We start from the raw sequence: 15,362 nt of genomic DNA, 5'->3' as shown, positions 1-15,362 counted from the left end.
ATGTCGTTTACACTAGGTTTACTTGTACAACAACTATGACCTTGTACATATTACTCTTTGGCAATAAAGCTACTGGACTGATTCTAAAGAAATTTTGTACGCAGATAGATCATATCCTAGATTACAAACGTATTTGCCTGGTATCTTGTTGGATGATGGCAGTTGGTATGTGTTTCTAATTTCTTTTTTTTTAAGTGACGAGTCAACCGCTTGGGTAATAAAGGTACTGAGATATAGCAATATAATTATCAAATAACCATTCTCCAAGTCTAAAAACCGTTTTCACAATGTAGATATGTATTCTTGGTTCCATATTTATGCCTCGTTGCCAACTGCGTAAAAATTGGCTTACCTGCATCAATATAACTGCAGACTGCAATACAATGTGAACGTTGAGCATTTCCTTGGGTTTGACGCCGGCGACCGCGCTTCGCTCCCACACGCCCTCCAGACGGTCGCTGATCATCAGCGTGGACGTCACCACCGCCGCCAGGAAAAAGATTATCCTGATGGTAATTAAAAAAATGGATAAGTCCTTGCTAAACTACGACTAATTTAGATAATCTTATTGTGTTGATATTTAATATTTTGACTTTTATGAATTAGTGCTAGTTGGTAGTTTGTATTCACATTTCAACTATAAAATGTGTTCAAAAGAGCAACATGAAAATTTTAGCCCGTTTTTGTGTTGAGATAGCTTTTTGAATGAGCGGTAGGTTAAAAAAATACGAGTAAGTATGACTGTTCAAAAGTGCTTAAATTTAAGTTTATTTGAATAAAGGATTTTCTAATCTATTCTTATCTTGAGTAGAACAAGTAATGATATATTTGGAAATAGGAAGCTGTTTGCCATTGGTCAAATTAATGTGAAATAATGAATGGGAAACCAAAGTGAAGATCAAAGAATGTTTGGGGGACTAAAGTAATAAGTTTTTCTCATCCCATTTATATTCTATTATTGCTTGAAGTGATCTCTTACAACCTATTCATTTAATATTAGACATATCTGCAATAGGCAACTTACGTTATCATAACTCCGGGTGCCATGAAGTTTTGGAATTGTGCATCCTTATCTCCGTAGACTGGGTCGTGGAAATTAACTGGAAGCTGCAAGAATAAATACAAATTTAATAAAAATTGTGCATGTTGTGATATTCATAGATAAATAATATTCGTAGATATAGCCTATCTATTTATATATTCATAAAACGCAATTATTTTTTTGCATATTGGAAAGAATAACGGTTAAATTTGAAGATATTAGTGACATATTTTTTATGACGCAACCAACATAAAAGCTGCTAACATAAAGTTATTCAAATAAACAAATATTTGGCGACTTCAGTGGTATAGTGGCTTAGCAAACCCCTTACTTTCGGTGGTCGCGGGTTCGATACTCGCACGGTACAATCCAGAACCATACTATTTGTATTTATTCATGAGTATAAATTGTTTTTATTGATATGGGTCTTTTTCTGTTTAAAGGAAGTTGTTTAATAATCATAAAACAAATCCGCTTAGTTGGGGACTAGATGGCGCTGTGTGAATGGTCTTCAGTAATATATTATATTATTTAATTGAAACAGAAAGCTAATACTTAATGACTTTAAATAGTTATAGACTAGGCTGATAATAGTAATTATAAATTAAAATTAATGGACATTGATATTTATACTCTATGGTTAGTTTTGCAAAATTGAAGTATGCAGCAATGTGTTACGGCCCGTGCGGCCTTATGGTTGAGAATGTTACCTTTTACAATGTGATATCTGGCACTGTCTGAAACTTTACATAGATAACATAAAAATAAATAAAATATATAATAATATAAATAATAATGTACACTTGAAATATATAAATTATAAGCGGTAATGAAAAAAATACATATTAATAATTATAGTTATGTGATTAAGATCAGGTAAAGTAATGAATTCCCTATAACATCGAAATTACTTAGTTTATTTATTTATTTATTTATTTATTTATTTTTCCACACTTACATCTATTTTTACAGGTCTTAGCCTAATACAATAGTGCAGCAAACATTATTTTTTAAATTAATTATAACTTATAATAAATAAAGCGATCTTCGTGAACTCATTCAGAGAACAAGAAAATAGATCTATTTGCTCCGTTATATGATTCAATGTACGCAGTGCTCTTGTGACCGGTGCTTTAGTTATTACATATAATAAAATTATGGCTTATTTAATAAAAAAAAACAAAAATTCACATTTGTAATGTATAAGGAATTACATTAATTCTATTACAGATTATATAATGCATTAATACCAGTGTATGTTTGCGTGTGCTTATTTTAATCTGTGTGACACATGTCAGATTGTATTTAATTTGGTCGATTAAGATGTTCTTACCTGTGCCATGCCTTCATTTTTGTCGCAAGCTATCATAGCTCGCTTCATGAAATCCTTATACGCTTTCATTAGTTGCGTTTTAATGAAGTTTGATATCTGAAAATCTGAGTATAATAAGATGTGCATTATTACCAGATACATTTCTTATGGATGATAATATAATTATGCACCGATTTTTTTATGGATATAATGGAATGGTGCACCCGCCTACTCTAACGGTTTACGCAGGCGGGGCACTAGTGGAGGATGATAAGATGAGCATGAGGTCAGGTCAATTAGCCCATCGTGACAAATTCACCAAGAATTTATCTCGATGGTTTCCAGGGGGAATCGCGTGCAGGTCAACCTGACATGGTATATTACTAGCAATAAGGTTATTAGTCCATATTACTAACAATCCCCTTCGCCAAACAAGATACATATTGATAAATAGATCTAGCTTCATAAATGCAACCAATGCATACTTACTTCTTATAATTGAACAGCAATAGAGAGATAATGAGTTTTGTGTTAAATAATTAAAAATTCGGATTTGCAATCTACCGTTAAAAATAAAACTATTATATCTCAGAATAGATACAGGACCTAATTTACAAGTTGGCCAGTCTATTTATTGCTATTCTAACTCGATGTGGGCGCTAACGGGCTAGAAGAATGAACTTGCAAGAGATCTGTTTTTATCTTTTACGCACAAGTCAAAGGAGTTCGTCCCGAGGCCCCAAATTTCATCCCCCAGAGAGGTGTGTGTGTGTGTGTGTGAGCAAGACTAGTGCCTTTCTCTGACTTGATTTGCTGACGAACTAAAAGAACGAGCTCTGCGAACTAAATAATAAGTTCTAGGTTTTCAACTATCATTGTGCGTAATACAAAGGGGTTCGTCCCGAGGCCCCAAACTTTATCTCACTAGTGAGGTGCGGTGTGTGTGCAAAGCTAGTAGTAATACTCACTGCTAGTGTCAATCCAGACTTCAATATTGCTGTCATCGACGATGTTGTCGCCAACATCGCCGTCTCGAAGTCTGGTGGCGAGTGCTTCGCTAAAGTTGCGACCGATGTGCATCGCGCCGTGATACTTCGCCCGTAGCACCGAGTTTTTCGCTTCTTCAGTCGAGTTATATGGCAACTATAAATTTAAATTTAAAAGATGTAATTTTATCAAATCGATATCACAAGAACCCGCTGCAATCAATACCAAATCCGATTTATTAAAGTCATTACATAATAATTTTGTATATGTGTAAGTTTGGTTTTATGAAACCGGTATGGCAAGCAATTTTTCGAATTTTAGAATATGTGGCAATCGTCGCATTCAAATCAAATTATGTATTTATGTACCTACATCTATTACAGACTCTTATGATATATCAAATCTACCATTAGTTCGGTGTGCTTTCGATCTAAGAAGAACTAATAAAAAAACTCGGCTCTTATACTTGTCGTAGTGATACCACGTCTATGTTACACCTCATACGTTGCTTTTCCAGTGGATTAAAGATACATGACCCTGTACCCTGCCCCTGCCTTATCCTCATAATTAAATTGAAAAATTGAAAGATGACATGACACACATAAGTAGTATCAAGGACATACATTACCTATATATTATATATTACACGATACATTGCGATGTTGTGATATTCACACATGTTGATGACTTTCAATGGAATAATAATTATAAATAAGTACAAATATGTAATTTTCTACTTTCCTTATACCTTCGTTCGATTATTTAACAATTCTATAGATACTTACTGGATGTAATAATTTTTTCTGCACTTCGTCCAGAAACCAACAACTGATCATGTCAAACTCGCAAATGTCATCTTCTAGCCGTGTTATTGGTTGTAGACTATTATTTTTACATATATCCAGACCATCTGGAAGAGAGTTTAGAAGCATTTATAGTAATTTCTCATTAAAATAATAGTAATAATAATAACAAAAATAACCCAGGGCAATAATAAGAATCCATCTGGTAAATAGTTATCCAAGCCTATGGAGGTTACGAAATACAATTTTTACATGAATTCTGAACATTATATCTACTGATTTCTGACATTTTGAATTGATTCATAATTTTGCATTCTGTATTTTGGGCCTATTAATACAAATTACTACTTATATTTATAATTTATTTTTATCAACTTTTAACTTAATATCTATAATAGTTACTGCATTAATTCATATAATAAATTATTGAGCAAGTAGGTAAGTTCGTGTTGATAATTGCCATCTTCCTACTTTAAAATAAAACAATTGAAAATCACATAAACAGGTAATTATGGTATTCTACTGCGAAATGCTATTGTTATAGCGTCTATGCATGGGAAATATAATAGTTCTAGTGATCTAATTAAGTCTAAGTCAATACCATAAAAAATGCAGAGATGAGAACATTCCATTTGTTATGCATTACTTATATTAATTGTTATTTACAATTCTTCAATTTGTGCATTGTTTTTATACATCGTGTAACAATATCTCTACTCCTTAGTAGTCATGACCTTCAATTTCTTAGTAAATCATGATCAACATATAGCCTAAATTATATCGCTGGAATTATAAAAATAGCGTACGTTGTGTACCTGTTTGGCTACCCGATGAGACTCCAAAGTTCGAATCTGGCCGTGTTAGTTTAAGCTTAAAATATATAACTATAATAGATTTTTGTTACTCTTGTAAGTATATCTACAACCTTCAAATTTTTACTTACATGGCGAGGAAGCTGCCTCCTCATTTATAAGAGGGATCTTCAGATCTCTTGGGTCGTGGCCCACGGCGGAGAAGAATGCCACCACTTGCAGAATGGGGAATATCACGGAAAATATTAGACCACTGCAGAAAATAAAACGCAATATAAATAGGTCATTCGATATGCAGTAATCACTCAATATTGTATTGGTAACTAGTATTAAAACTGTATAAATAACTACCTAGTAGTTAGTAGTAATATATGTAGAATGTTAAATATTCCTAATAAAAAAAGAATAGTTAGATATTTAAGTTATTGAATTGATCATATCAAAAAAATATAGAAATTGCCTTTTAGACATTCGTGTGAATTTTTTAGACGTTGTCTTTGCTGATTTGATTTTTTTTAAAAATCTATATGTTTTTTTGTATCCTTCGTACTTAACGACAAACGGAAGTGCACAGATATGAATAATAAGCTGTATGCGAACAACGTCTGACGTAAGACGAAGCGAAAATTGAACATGAAAGCACTGGTGTAGACTTAGCTTATAACATACCCGGGATGCCTTGTGAATTGCTGTATGCTTTTGATGAATACAGCCTTATAGCGAGCCTTAGATTTACTGTTACAGTCTTTTGGTTTCTCGTTCTTAGTTAATACCTGTAACAAGGAATAAATTTAACAAAACACATTAATACCATTTATTAACACACAAAATGAGTTATAACTCATGACAATTCACATAGTGTCATCTAGTAGCAAACTAAGCTGAGTTTGCACTGTTAGTACTTCATATATATAAGAAATACTTCAAAAGGTTTAGTATTTGTAGTAAAGCGGTTCTAAACCGCTAGACTTCCATGGCGTTATTCTGGAAGAATAAGGTGCATACTCTGTAATTTCAAATTTAAATATTTGTATAAAATTTCAGCTCAATCTGTTTAAAATAACTGCTATAAACTTTATTTATAATATTAAAAGGAATTATATAACATTTAAGGAAATATAAAATTAACAATAATATCTTAGGAAAATTTACACAGCTCCATCTAGTCCCAAGCTAAGCAGAGCTTATGTAACGGGCACTAGATAACTGATGTAAATACTTAATTACAATTTTTTTTAATATTTACACAATTTATGTATTTTGGAAACATCCAGACCGATACAAATAATCATACACTAAAACAAATCTTTGTACCGTGCGAGGAATCGAACCCGCTACCATCGGACTCCTACCTACCACTAGCAGTAATAAGAGCTTGTGAAATACTAACATCTGTGCTGCTGGTGACTACATTGAAGGTCTCTCGTGACGAATACTGGCTACCAGGTATACTACTCTCTGGTATCACGTCAGGAGATACCGACAGTGCTGAAAATAAATACATTCACTATATTAATATTATATTCCAGACGAACTTAATATTCCAAGGATTCACTATACGGGACCCAGCCGAGAGGGAAATTTTGAGCAGTTACCGAGACTTGTGACCCGGGTGTAGGTTTAAGGGATCCCATTGCTGACGTGCTTAAACACTCAGCTTCATCGCTCTCGCAAAATCTCACAGCAGATTACTTTTTTAGAGTTTCGTGCAAATTAGCCTAAGTTCCTCCTTATAACATTATCTGTGAGTGAAAGTCCCATAAAAATCGGTCCAGCCGTTTCTGAGATTAGCAAAAACGGACAGACTGTCATGTTTTTGTAGTATTAATTTTGTGATGCATGTATGAGCATAGAATTTCAAATGGAATTTGTGAAAAGCTGTTAAATTAAAATTACAAACTAATATTTTATTTACTTGTATAAATTCTAAAAGGCATGAATAGGCACAAACAGATAATTAGCCAGACGTATCAGCTGTTTGTTTCTTTGTTGCTTTTTCACGGCAGAATGGTTGAACGCATCTTAATAAAATTTGTACTCTATAACTATGTATTTTACATTGCAAGCAGACGAAGTTGCGGCTAAGAGCTAGATAACCCATATAGACGACGGTTGCCAGCACCCACTAAGTAGGCCGTCGGATTGTTAGGCAATTTTCTAGTTTTACTATAAAAAAATTACTTACATGACTGCCGTCTCGGTGGCAAATTGTGCTGCCTGAGCGCCAGTTTGAGGAATGCGTCCTCGAGGGTATCACAATCGAATTTACGCAGCAACTGTTCGGGTGCTTCCTCGGCCAAAAGTTGACCATCTCGGAGTAGGCCGATCTGTTAGTACAATAAATTTACGTAAGCCAATTAGCTAGGCGGTTTTTTGTCATGATGAACTTGGGTAAAAAATAGTTTCATTCAGAATATATGTAGTTACTTTTATATTAAGTATATCATGTATTAAGGTCTTTAACTATGATTATATAACATACATATATTACCTACACTACTACAATTACTATTAGAATTTTGTTAAAGTTCACACCTAGGTATATCTGAAAACAAAATTTTATGTTTATAATATTATAGATATCGTAGTATATTTGTAAAAAAGTTACAAGACAGAAAATATTTTGTTGCAATTTTAAAAAGTAAGTTTATAGGATATTTTTTTTAACTTAAAGTACATTTAACTAAGTCTTGATGAAAGAATATAAGAGGAGAATATTAATTTGACTTTACAATTTTGTATAAATACATTTATAATTATGATCGTCTCCTCAAGAGTTAATAAGTTGAAATAATGGTCTATGTGATACCCATTATTGCAACATATTTTATTGCATCTCCGTTTTATATAGCCTATGATAGCCTTAAACGATTAATTGGCCTATCCAACACTATAATAAATTTCAATATTGTATCAATAATACCGGAGATTACTATCAATATTTATATACTCACAAACGTTACCTCTTTATAATATTAGATAGTATAGGTTAGTATTTGGGATGAACGTTCGAAAGTTAAACTGTGCTGTAACTTAAGATCGATATTTAGCAAGAATTAGCGACATGTGCATCAGACCCTTGGCAAGTCAATAATTGTTTATCATTCTCATTATTATCGAGTGGTCTGGCCGTATGCATTATTTTGGCACTTTAACAATATACAAAAATCAAGGCGCGGACAAACTGGAATCGCGGAATGTAGCAAGTCCTAACATTCTAGTGAACAGTTAAAACCATTATCTGAATGGCGTAAGTGTTGAGAAACTTGAAAAAACTATAATCGAACAAATGCAACAACGCTCAAGGTTTGTCAATTGCTTTGTAATCAACATTGCTGCATACATTTTTTGCATCCGGTATTCTGGTTTGCGTTATCATTGCACTATAATAATGTCACATACGGGCTGAAGTAGTGCAACTGATTTTTTTTCTATAAGTTGTTATTCTGTTCTACTGATTTCTGTTTGTGAATTCATCTGCGAGATCATAACTGGCTGTACATAACAGGTTTTTTAAGCAGCTTCTTCCATCTTTCTATCATATTAGACCTACAATGAGAATCATTGGCAGTTTTATGTATTTCTTTATCTATATTTAAAACGAAAGTGTTCTTTATACTAATTATTTTATACATTTCCTGTCACTGCTGTATTAAACATCTATAAGAATCTCTCTTTTTATCATATATTATTAAGCATCTCGTATAGATATATCAAATTCAAGGATATTACATTCACGTCCAAAGGAGCAAAAAATAAATAGACTTATTTTTTTTCTACTATATATATATCTATAAGATTCTAAAAACTCAATGAGGGCGAATTCGAAACCGCATTGCCGAATCGTCATTGTAGAATTTACACATAAAAAAAGTTCCTTTCTTATTTTGTTCTCTGAATTTATAAATGGTAGTGGTATCAGACAGCTTAAGGGGGTCTTCCTATGTGATGGGTTGAAAAAATCGTTTTTTTTTTTTTCATAAATTGCTCCCTTAACATGTCTAGAATACGGTAGTAAAGCGATTTTAGAAAATTCGAAGTCGTTTTAAAGATACAGCAGGTAAAAGAAAGAGCGGTTCGGAGCGGTGAGTTGGCAGTTAGAGACCGGGCCTATTGTGTACCGTCGGCTTTATACCTGGCCTCCCTTTTATTAATATATTTGTTTATACAAGTTTAGACACGTTTCTACAGACTTAAACAGAAATTTCTATTGTTATAATATTTTACCGAAGTTATTTTAGTCTTGGTTGAACTTCGAAGAGAGCAACAGCTACAAATTATTTTTTTTCATAATGAGTGGACGGAAAGGAAGTACGAGTGGAAATGTTCATCCTGGTCGTAGTAAAAAAAGAAAGTTTAGTGGAAACCGTTTTACCCACCAAAATGATACGGTATTTACATCAGCTTCGGCCAAAAAACTTAAAAATAACATGAACATGAATGTTCCCATCGCTTCGAATTTCGCATATTGCATTTTGGAGTTTGTTTCTGTATTTGCTGCAATCTCTGAAATAGTTATATGTAAAACTTGTAAAAGTGACGTGAATTATTAATTCGTTGTTTAGGAGCAGAGACACAAAACAATAACGAATCTTTGAATTCTTTGATTTGGACTTTCGCTCCTAAACATCTTCATTCTGGTCCCAAAGTTGTTGAAATTGCTAGCTACTTAGCAGTTATTATCTTTAATGAAGGTTTTCAAGGTATTTTAAAAGTTATGTCGATTATGGGATGCCCTGTTGGTCGTGAAGCCCAAGCGTATGTTGAGAAACGGGATGAAAAGCGAATCTTACGCTCTGAGCGGCGCGTAAGTGATGTCGTTAAACAAGCCAGGATTGACTCAAGAGCTGAACAATCTGCTTTAAAAGAGTTTCACGAGGAAGAGGAAGGAATACTCTATGGATCAGGCATCGCCGATTGAGAGTAAGTTGATATTTTAATAGTTTTTAACGGACTTGAAACTTTAAACGCGTTTTTCTCAAAACTGTGTTTTTCAAACTTTCCTCCATTGTATCTCAGAAACGGCTGGACCGAATTATTTGAAATTTACAGGGCACACTCAATATATGTAAACGCATGGAATGAACTATTATCAATCGAAAATTTTCAAAACTTCGATTTTTTTATAGCAAAAAACAAAAAAAAAAAAACGCAAAAAATTTGCAACTTTTATTTCAAATGTCTATCAAAAATCCAATTTTTTTTATATTCATTTGATTATAGGTCATTCCGTGCTTTTAAGCCTACAAATTAAAACGCCGTTTTTTTTTTTTTTTTCAGATAAGCCGATCAGCCGGAATCGTGGAGGAAGTGGGAGCTCTTTTTTTCGAGGCGGGGGTGTTCAGAGCGCTGTAACTCTAGTTTGACTGAATATTTTTAGCTGAAATTTTATATTTATACTGTCCAAATATGTGTTAATAAATGATAAAAAACTTGAAGCTCTAAATATTTACTGGTCGTAGAAAAAAAATCCTAAAATATCCCTAAAAAACAGGCCGTCACATAGGAAGACCCCCTTAAATATTCAAGGGTTCTATTGTACTGTGTTGTAATTTATTTGTACCTTATACATAAACGAACCTAGTTGAAATACTTAAGGCTGCATTTTTGATATATACATATAATAAAGATTGCTCTATAATCACCCTAATTTTAAAAAGTAACAGCTCAAATAAGTAATAATAAAACTACAAAAAACTATAATTGAATTGCCAAAAAGTTAGAGCAGAGTGTCTTGTCAGTTATTTGCAGTTTTAACTATATTTTGGTAGGTTTGCCTTATGCCAAGTGTTTCTAATAGATCTATATGTATAAACCGAACTCGATATTTCATATCTTCAAGTAATGTAATTATAGGAAGGTACTATAGAAGTTTTGAAACATAGGCAGGTATACAATAGGTAGGTATACAACATTATATAACTCATTTTTTATATAGGCCAAATCGTGTGGCCAATCATTAATTGAGCACAGAGTAGTGTGCAATTCATAATTAGTTTGTCTGGAAGGTCAGCACATGCAATGAAAAAGAAAAATAATAGGGTAAGTATACAATTAGATTTAATTTACCTTATGCGCTTGTTTTGTTTCGTCGATATAGTGCGTTGTAATGATAACAGTAGTTCCTCTTCTTGCCAACTCTGATAGAAACTCCCAAATTCTGTAAAAACGTCATTCTGTATTAGTAAACACTCGTAAAGACACCGAATATTAAGCTTTCTGAAATTTTACAATGTTCCAAGATATTTTAATTTTTTTTGTTCCGTCGTCGTTTGTTACTCTTGTTAGACTTACAAGAATAACAAACGACGACGGAACAAAAATGATAACTCAAATCTACCAGTCGTTCGGAGTGATTCAAGTTAAAAAGAAGTGATAAGAAATGAAGAATCTCAGCTGTTATTATTATCAAATGAGATTGTTTATGAGCAGATAAGATGAAAGCTTTGACTGACCTCTGTCTGTGTAGGTCATCTTAAATATATAAAAAGTATTTTTCACGATTGGGAAATATTTGCAGAGCATTTATGTTTTCTGTTCCCAATAATGTCAAGTACACTTAAAATCAATGCAACGAACTTGACATTATTGGAAGAAGCGTTATTGGCATTTATAAAAGTAACCATGATATAGTTGTTATAAAGCTTCATATGATCCTTTGGATTACATTCCATGTGGATCTAATCGAATTAGTTTTAAGACCGATTTATTTGAATCATTAACACTGCAATTAAAAGTCCTATTGGTTTTGGTAACCGTTGTATGGTCTTTTATTAGGCCTACGATATCTATGAAATATATTTTACTATTAGTATTTTTTTTCTCGATAAGGGTTTAAAAATAAAATATTGTGCACTAGCATCTATTATGAAGTTAATTACACTTCCGGATTCACAACACATCAAGGGTATCATGTGATATCTGTGGTTACATTATACCTTACTTTTCAGTTTCATAAACAAATCTGCGTATTAAAATACTATAGTGGATATGAAAAGGAGTGATAACACATTACAATAATCTTGTTCTGTTACTACACAAAGATCATCTAGAAGATTGACCTACCTTTCTCTCAACATAGGATCCAATCCTACAGTTGGTTCATCCAATATCAAGAGTTCTGGTTCGTGCACTAATGCTGCAGCCAGCGATACTCTTCTCTGCTGTCCTCCAGAAAGTGATTTGATCAGCCTTCCTTCATCGGCTAGGTCTAGAAGTTCACTGAGGAACGCAAACCGCTCCCTCAGTCTATCATCCTTCATGCCGTATATCCTCCCGAAGTAGTAGACGGCATCTCGAACTGAGAATTCACCTACTAACGCTATATCCTGTGAAAAACGATATGGGATTAATTTATGGCTTTCGAATCACTCTAATGCTATAGGCTGTTGTTAGTCTTTTCAACTTTACCAGATGAAGAATGGGGGCGAGTACAAAAGGCACTTCAATGGAAGGATTTATGGCGCAACTGCTGGACGACTACCGTTTAACAAACTTTAGTTTAAAGGCACCGTCGCGTTCGAACCACAGCTTAGATGCTGGTAAAATTATATTGACAAATTTCAATGGGGCAGGGAATTGGTAGTACAGTATAAATATATAGAGAGTAGCATAAATAGATTTCACCTCTATGCGTTATGACCTTTATATTCATTAATATGTTTTAGTATAGAGTTCATTTTCCCATGCATTTGATTTCTTTCTTATGATAATATACGTTCTGATGATGTAGGTCGAAATAATATATATAATATCTTCATAATTAACTATATTAACAAAAAATATTAATTTATGGAAATTGATTTTAATTATTAGATTAATAGACTAAATTTAAGTCAATTTCATAAATTAGTAAAAATTGGCAATTTTGAGTTAAGTATTGCAATTTAATAATAAGTTTACGATATGTAAATTTTATTGAAATTAAATAAGTAATGTTATACAGGTCGCTGAGAAAACGGAAGACTGGCTACGTCCATATTGCTTGTCAATGTCGTAATTATGCACCGAATTTTATAAAAATATTTTTTTTATAAATATTTATTGAAATTTTAGTTTTTTATTTTACATATTGAGTAACCTAGTTTAATATGTATTACTTTTGAATTTAAATATAGAATTAAATTGTTTTTCGTAAAATAGACTGTACTACAGAAAAAATAAATATGTAAATAAACATAATGTTTATTTACATATTTTTTTTTTTTATCAAGACCACAAGTTTTGCAACACCTCAAGTTAAAAGACACTGTGCTGCTTAATTTTATACATTTAGTTTAATAGTTTTATCTATAATATAAATTTTCTCACCTGAGGCATATAGCCGACCCTGGGTCCCGGTACCCCGCTTCCTCTTTCACCCGGTTTTCCTCCCAATACCCATACATTGCCGCTGTTCAGTTTTCGTCTGCCCACTATACATGAGAGAAGTGTAGTTTTACCGCAACCTGATGGTCCAAGAAGCCCGTATCTGTTGAAGATATGTATTTGGTAAAATAATATGTATAATGAATTATCCTATTTACTACTACTAGTATTCAAGGTTACATGTAAAGGGTGCACGTAAAATATGTAAGGTCAAATATTCACAAAGAAAAAAATTTGAATTTGGAATTCCTCATTATCAAATTGATCACGTGACACACGCGGACAGTTAGTACGAAGATTTTTAAAATTATTCTAATCTATGCGTACTATTCTGTTATACATTTTACGAGTAACCGCTTATAGTAACGGCAAATCACAATGTGGATTTCTCAGAGTGTATTTCTTATTTAAACATGAATTTGTATTTTTGTAATCATGTTCAAGCTTATTTGAAAAGATTAGGAGCTGATTTTCATCGTGTTCTAGTATAAAAACTATGAACTTACGATAACTTTACATTTTTTTTCCCAAATAAGTATAATGTACTAATGTGTTCATGTGCATGTTGAAATGTTGTGGTAAAATAGAAAATTTTAATTCGAATTTTGACCACTGGGCGACCACTAAATGTTAAATATACACAATATTTAATTTAGCGCACTCAACACCTTGTGGCGTTTACTACATACTGAGTGCATATAATATTGATGGCGGTGCAATTATTATAAACGAGGAAGTAGATAATAGTAATATATAGATAGCAGTTGGGAAAATAACTAACAATTATTTATTATCTTGTCATATCCACCGAATCGGCCGCATTCAGTGGCCGCTGGGCACGAAATATACGACTACTATAAAATAGAATACGTAATCTCATAACTCAACCAAAAAAAAATAGTCTCCAAGCTAAAATCAAAATTAATATACTCGTAATTTAGTAACGTTCTGATTATAGTATACTTACATGTACGGTTTTATGTCAAATTTTTAGTGACAGTTATATAGACATGCAGTTTCGTTACGTAAATGAATTGCTAACAAATAACGTTTAAAATTGTTGACATTGAAATTGTTACATGTTTATTATTTCTCCTAGTTGCGACCGGATAACACGTACGAGTACAACAGCAACTGTAAAACGCAACTTCACGTAATAGTAAAATTGTGAATTTATATTTCAAATGAGTGGTTAGCAACTGCGTGCTGCTATTTCTGTCGTCAAAAGGCCTGCCTTAAGACGTGTTCGTGGTAAAGCATTGGGACAAGGCAGTGAAAATAAAGAGTACGGAGATGTGACATCTTAGTTCTTCAGAATAAAAACCATGAGAGGTACCATGGCCCTAAATTGACGAGGTGATGTCTATTTATATAGACGACGGTTGCCACTTATCATCAAGAGGGCCGTTTTCTTCAGTCAGGTGTAAAGCCTCCATACCCTGATGTAAATAATATTTATTACCCATAGAATTAAAAAGTACTTACATAATTCCCCTTTCAACTGTCATGTTCATATCTATAAGCACAGGCTTATAGTCAGGCTTGTCTGGCGAGCCATAGTATTTGCAGGCCCGTTCTATGACCACCGCGGCATTACGCGCCGCCATCTTGGATGGCCGCACAAGCAGCTGGATTTTATTGTGATCGCATTTTTTTATCTGTAAATAAAAAAAATATTTATGTAGAACAATATCAATATAAGATTTTACATGTAGTCATCTTAGTTATAGTTTGCATGCCAAACAGGTGCATGGTACAAAATAAGGCAGTTAAACATTAGAGAACATAACATACTGTATTTAAAGTAAATCAAATTAAAACTCATTTATTCTAAGAACATATTTTTATCTAACGCCTAGTTCATTCAATTGAGAACAAATGTCAAGAAACTCAACTGAATTTCTTTATTTATTTATCCTATACATTCGATTATGTAATGGGTTTCTTAGTGTATTTCTTGTAGACTGCGTTCATATATTTACCATTTTTCATAGTAGATCATGGACATTTCTTCTTATACAAATTATTTTTTAATAGAC

General features: G+C 32.8%; 1 protein-coding gene across 1 annotated transcript in view; it reads right to left on the bottom strand.

Moving 5' to 3' along the window:
- Positions 1–15,362, bottom strand: part of LOC131843732 (ABC transporter G family member 23-like) — a 38,577-nt gene that overhangs the window by 1,537 nt on the left and 21,678 nt on the right. Inside the window, exons 2-14 of the mRNA XM_059192461.1 lie at positions 14,809–14,981; positions 13,267–13,426; positions 12,022–12,284; positions 11,026–11,116; positions 7,142–7,283; positions 6,347–6,444; positions 5,626–5,729; positions 5,088–5,209; positions 4,127–4,251; positions 3,323–3,497; positions 2,376–2,479; positions 1,025–1,107; positions 353–506 (exon numbers count right to left, since the gene is read on the bottom strand). Of these exons, the coding sequence (XP_059048444.1) occupies positions 353–506; positions 1,025–1,107; positions 2,376–2,479; positions 3,323–3,497; positions 4,127–4,251; positions 5,088–5,209; positions 5,626–5,729; positions 6,347–6,444; positions 7,142–7,283; positions 11,026–11,116; positions 12,022–12,284; positions 13,267–13,426; positions 14,809–14,930 (1,743 nt within the window). The 5' untranslated portion in view covers positions 14,931–14,981. The remainder of the gene's footprint in view (positions 1–352; positions 507–1,024; positions 1,108–2,375; positions 2,480–3,322; positions 3,498–4,126; positions 4,252–5,087; positions 5,210–5,625; positions 5,730–6,346; positions 6,445–7,141; positions 7,284–11,025; positions 11,117–12,021; positions 12,285–13,266; positions 13,427–14,808; positions 14,982–15,362) is intronic.

The sequence above is a fragment of the Achroia grisella genome, unplaced genomic scaffold (assembly GCF_030625045.1).
Source record: "Achroia grisella isolate CSIRO2021 unplaced genomic scaffold, CSIRO_AGI_Agris_v1 utg3288, whole genome shotgun sequence".
In the NCBI taxonomy this organism is placed as follows: Eukaryota; Metazoa; Arthropoda; class Insecta; order Lepidoptera; family Pyralidae; genus Achroia; species Achroia grisella.
The sequence above is the reverse complement of the archived record's forward strand: the minus strand, read 5'-3'. Positions and strand labels throughout refer to the sequence as shown.